This window comes from Sturnira hondurensis, unplaced genomic scaffold, assembly GCF_014824575.4.
Source record: "Sturnira hondurensis isolate 20B ecotype Veracruz unplaced genomic scaffold, ASM1482457v3 Scaffold0005053, whole genome shotgun sequence".
Lineage (NCBI taxonomy): Eukaryota > Metazoa > Chordata > Mammalia > Chiroptera > Phyllostomidae > Sturnira > Sturnira hondurensis.
This window is the reverse complement of record NW_028077684.1, coordinates 5358-11277: the sequence shown is the minus strand read 5'-3', so window position 1 is coordinate 11277 and position 5920 is coordinate 5358. Positions and strand designations below refer to the sequence as shown.

Genomic DNA, 5920 nt, shown 5'->3' with positions numbered 1-5920 from the left:
CATGCAGAGAGACGTCACCTCTGAGCTTCGCTGTGGCCAGGCCCACCCAGGAGTGAGGCTATGAGAAAGTCTGGGTGGAGATGTCAGGCCCACACTATGGCACCATGGGAAGAACCAGAATCCCCTGGGAATGAGTGTGGGACTCTATGGCTCACCCTCCCTTCCCAGGGTCTCTCAGACTGGGCCCCCATCTGGAACCACACAGCCTCTCAGGCAGCACCCCTGAGCCCTGGCTCATTTGCATGCCCAGCAGCTCTCCCTCCAGCAAGGGGATAAGAGAGGCCTGGGAGGAAAGCTGCCCAGCCTAGGGCCTCAGGGAGCAGAAGCTGGCACCTCCACCATGGCCTGGACCCCTCTCCTCCTCAGCCTCCTTGCTCACTGCACAGGTGCTGCTCCCAGGCTCCCACTCAACACCAACCTCAGGAATCTGGACAAACCTGACCCTGACTCTGAGCTCAGCAGGGCACTGCCCGTGGGCGCCAGATGCCCCTGGCCCTCCACTGCAGGATGAGGGGATGGGGTTCAGTACCCTCCACTGTGCTCACTGGATCTGAGGGAGCCACAGTGGCTGGACTTGCCAGGAGAAAGGGACAGGAGGGTCCTCATTTCCTCACAGGCTTCATGGGTCAGCTGGATCCCTGGGCTACTAGGGCTGAGACTGATGGCCCAAGGAATCCCTGTAGATCTCTCCAAGAAGGGCAGCCAAGAGTCTCCGGAGAAGGGATCCTTCGTCCTTAAACCTACCTGTCCTTTCCTCTCTTGCAGGCTCAGTGTCCTCCTATGAGCTGACACAGCCGTCCTCAGTGTCTGTGGAGCCTGGACAGACGGCCAGGATCACCTGTGACGGAAACAGCATTGGAAGTTATTATGTGCAGTGGTACCAGCAGAAGCCCGGCCAGGCCCCTGTGCTGGTCATTTATGAGAATAGCAACCGGCCCTCAGGGATCCCTGACCGATTCTCAGGCTCCAAGTCAGGGAACACGGCCACCCTGACCATCAGTGGCACCCAGGCCCAGGACGAGGCTGACTATTACTGTCAGGTGTGGGTCAGCAGTAGTAAAACTCACAGTGACACAGACAGATGGGGAAGTGAGACAAAAACCTCAGTCTGTGTCACACTCCTCTCATGCCCTTTGAGGTTTGGGGACAAAGCGATAGGCAACTTTCGCCCAGGTCCCATTGTTCAGATGTTCAAGTGATCCTACCTCCCAGACTCAGACAGCTGTGCAGGGGGTGGGTCAGGAGTGGATTCTGGGCAGCAGGACCAGGCTGCCTGCTGAGTCGGTGCTGCTGTGCAGCTTCCTGGAGGAGCAGCTGATGAAACCAAAGCCTGTTGGAGTCCTGTGTCCACAAGTAACGGCCCTTCAATTTCAACACCATAGTGATTGGGCCGCTTCTTGGAAAAACATTAGGAATTAATCCCTAGAACCTCAAAGCTCAGCTGAGCTCCAGAGGCTCCAGGCTGGGTGGCCGCCCAGGACTCTGAATGTAGCCAACCAGTGAGTGAACACCCAGCACCCCTGCTGGAGCCCCAGTGACCATGGCTGTGCCCTCACTAGGAAGTTCCTGTGGGGCAGAAAATTGCCTCCCTCGGGGTCATTTCTTTCTCCTAGTGTGCCTTAGGCCCTCTCACAGCCTGAAGCCAAGATCCAGGCCCTGTCTCAGGTCACAAGGACCTAGCAGCCTCCAGCTGAGTCCCCCACTGTCACCGCTTTTCAGTTCCCAGGTCTTGCCTCTGAATTCCCTCCAGAGAGACCCCTGACACCCCTCTGAGTGAGGTTCTCCGTGTCAGAGGGAATCTCCAGGGCCCCAGAGAGGAAATAACAGCCCAGGGGAGTGTGTAGGAGAGGAGAGGGCCTCACAGAGAGGACACTCTCGGCGCTTGCAAACATTCCCTCCAGACTGGTGAGCCCACGTGGGAGGAAACCAGCTGAGGCTGAGGAGGAAGCCACCCAAAAACACAGGAGGGGACGGTCACAGGTCAGCCCACGAGCCTACAGTGCTTGTCCCCAGTCAGGCGAAGCGCCCAGTTCAGGCATCAGGTGGAAAAGTCAGGGGACCTATGTCCCACGGCGGGAAACTTAGTCCCAACCAAGGTCTGCTCTGGTGGCATCTCAGAGAGTGTCAGTGAGAGCAGGTGACCACAGGACAGACCTGTGACCCGTAAGACACTGAACCCCAAATGGGAATCCCCGACACTGGGGGACACACACATGTTCCAGACCCTATAGGGATCATTCACAATGCCTGACACCCTGTCAGACTTTTTTGTGAAGAATCAGGAAAACAGGACTGTTATGAATGTAAAACCATTTTATCCAAAAGGGCCCTGGAATTGCCCAGATGATACAGTGGGTGGACTGGGACACAGAAACTGTGACTGTGACATTATTTCCTCCAATCATAAGGGAGAATGAATGATTTGACACAGCAGAAGAAGACTTAGAGGCCAAAGATCCAAGTTGGAAACCTGGGAATAAGAGCTGTAATATTCGGAATTAAAATGCATGGGATGAGATAGTCAGTCAACTATTCAAAATGGGACAGAAAATAAAGACCGAAGATAAAAAGAGAGCCCACCTTGTCTCCAAGCACCACCACATGTCTGTTTAAAAGACACTTTTCTCCACCACATCACAAGGTCTAGCACCAGAATGAAGCTCAGTCTGATGAGAGGCAGGACAGTTAAGCACCAATGTCCCGGTGGCCTAGGAAGGAGTTGGGGACACAGCAGGAGGAAGTGAGAGTTTCCATGGTGACTGAGACCAGAACACACAGGTCCCCTGGGATGGACTGAGATGCAGATGCAGCTGCAGCAGGTCAGGGTGGGCCTGGAATGTGCCTGTGTCACCTTCCCCTCCTAGGACCACACTGGGGGTGGCTTCACTCCTGTCCACCTGCCATCACAGCTCAGTGACAGTCACCACAGGAAGGTACCGTCTGTGCAGCACAGTGACCTCCTTTCCCTCATGAAATTTCAAACAACTTCATGAAAAAAATGAAATTTCAGAGATGACTGAATAGTTGGCCATGGATTTTAAGAATATTTGTACTCCATTTGTTCCGGGGTGTAGGAGAATGATTGGACGAGGTAATTGTAGACTAGGAAGACAAAAACCACAGCCAGGTCACCACACACATGTGGAAACCACAGAGTCTGAGACACAATGACCCTGATGTGACTGACAGCAGGTTCATCACCGCAGAGGAAAGATAGTGACAGATGATGTGGAGGAGAAACTACAGACAGGACGTGAGACACAGACACAAAACCGCACTGAATATATGCACAGGAGCGTCAGTGGGCTGGAGGGCATGGAGGGAGCCTCCCAGGCATGTGATCGCAGTCTTTGAAGCAGAGACATTTTGGCAAAAGGGACAAAAATTATTTGAGGACATACTGGCCAAAATATTGTGATTTCAGTGAAAACCAAGGTCCTACAATCCAACACACTCAAGAAACGCAAGACCAAATAATATACAGGAAACATCAACACACATCACAGCCAAATTCCTAAAACCAGTTCCTAAAACCAATTCCTAAAACACGCTGAAAAACTAGCAGAAGAAGCAAACCTTGTGAACGTGCTAAGCAGTGTTCGTGGGAAACAGCCAGCTGCCAGCAGCTCCGTGGGAAAGACAGAAAGCCCTCCCCGCGGCTGTGCGCTCCGGACTGCAGGCTCCAGCCAGCGCCACTCAACCTGCCAAGGAACAAGGGGCATCTAAACTCCAAAGGAAGAATCGAAGTCATCTCTGTTTCCAGGTGATGTAATTCGATTTACAGAAAGTTCCAGAGAGTCCACAGAGAAAGCCTATGAGAAAGCAGAGTTCACGAAACTTGTGAGATGTAAAATTGAAATGCAAATATCAGCTGTTGCTATGCACCGACGATGCATAATCTAAAGGGTGAGTAAGAAACAGTGTCATTTAAAAAACTAAATGGACAGATCCTTAGGGAAAATTTAACCAAGCAACACACACACATGTACACTGAGCACTACGAAGCATTTTAAATGAAAATAAAAATGACCAGGTTACCTGGAAAGACATTTTGTGTGACTGGCCTGGAAGACCTCGTATGGTTAAAGCGGCAGCACCGCCCAGACCAATCTGCAGGTTCAACGCAGTCCTTCGGAGTGTTTCACTGTTTCTTCTGGGTGTTGTTCAGAAACGGAAAAGCTCAACCAAAGAATGTGGACTGGCATAAGGACAGAAAAACGCACCAAAGGGTTAAAACCAAGAGCACAGATAGAAGGCTTTACATCTCTCAGGGGTCCACGATGTTTCAAAGGGTAACAAGACCATGAATAGGAGGGTGCAGAATGGTTCACAACAGGTGGGACTGGGAGAAATGGGTGTCCACAATTGAAAGAGTGGAGGTAAAACCATGCTCACGTCTTACGCAAAAACTGACGCAAGGTGGATCAGTGACCTAGAGACAGTGACTCAAACTGTAAAATTCTTCCAAGGAAACATAGTGCTAGATTCTTAGGTCCTTGACTTTGGCTTGGATTTTTAGCTATACCGTCAAAAGTCAAAAAAAGAAAGGAAAGAAATTGGACTTCATCATCATTAACAATTTTTGTACTTCAACAATTTTGTTAACAAAGTAAAAAGAACAGCCTAGAAAATTAGAGGAAATCTTGCAAAATATACTTCAACAAGGTAAACAAAGGCATGTTTTTAAAATCTCCATTCATTTCAACAAAAATGCATTCAATCAGCCAATGCCAGACCCCAGTGCTTAGAAACACTGTACCAACAGGAGTGAGGGAAAGAGAAAAGGGGGGGGGGGGCAGAAGAAAGGTCTTGAGGCCGGCGGTGGTTATGGAGAGAACAGCAATTCCCCCTGGCACCCTCAGTCCCTGGATCAGGGAGTCACCACCTGAGCAGTGGGTTCAGACTCTCCACCTGGACAGAGCACACACCTGCTCCCCCTGCAGCCAGTGTGGGGACGCCACGAGGGGGCAGCAGAGACCACCTGGCAGAGCCTCCTGGAGACTGGGAGGGCCTGGGCATGAGGAATTCTACCCTGCAGGGGATTATTATAATGTATGTTTCAAATCATCTATCCCTTTATTAATAAGTGAAATATCTAACTGTGGTAAAACTGGGGGAATATTTACCACCACGTCCTACCTTTAAAAAGAGTGGTAGGTTTTCTTCAGTATTAACTTTGACAAAGCTGACATAACATTCTGACTCTGACTCTCTCAGATTTGGTTCTTGTAGAATTGGCCTTTTTATCTGTCACAGGTCCAGATAATTGATTCCTGTTCAGCCCACCCCTTTAAGTGTGCTCACACTCTGTAACTGTCACACTTCTAGCCCAGGGGCTGACCTTGGCTCGAGGACAAACTGGGCATATGGGACACAGCATCTATGACCTGTCCCAAGAGCTGGAACCAGCTTAGAAACTAACAGCATTTCAGGGGCTCTAAGTTCTCCTTGGGCCCTGACCAAGGTCAGAATGTCCTTCAGGCTCTGATGCTCACACACTGTCACTGGGGTGGGACCCTGCTCGAACCTCAGGCTCATATCATCACCACTACAGCCAACATTCTATAGTGGGTACAGAACATGCAGACAGACGTCACCACTGAGCTTGGCTGTGGCCAGGCTAGACAAGTAGTAAGGCCATGAGACACTCTGTGATCGAGATGTCAGCCCCACACAATGGCACCAGGGATGAACCAGATGTTCTGGGCTGAGGCAGAGTCTGCAGGAACTGCCCCCTCCCTTCCCTGGGTCTCTCAGGCTGAGCCCCCATCAGGAACCACACAGCATCTCAGGCAGCACCCCTGAGCCCTGGCTCATTTGCATACCCAGCAGCTCTCCCTCCAGCAAGGAGATAAGAGAGGCCCAGGAAGAAAGCTGCCCAGCCTGGGGCCTCAGTGAGCAGAAGCCGGGCACCTCCACC

The 5920-nt window shown here is 51.2% G+C and overlaps 1 gene segment (V, D, J or C); it reads left to right on the top strand.

The window, feature by feature from the left end:
- Nucleotides 1-340: 340 nt before the first annotated feature.
- Nucleotides 341-1199, top strand: LOC118987140 (immunoglobulin lambda variable 3-9-like). The segment is given in 2 exon segments: nt 341-386; nt 766-1199. Coding segments are annotated over 2 exon segments (480 nt in total).
- Nucleotides 1200-5920: the final 4721 nt, after the last annotated feature.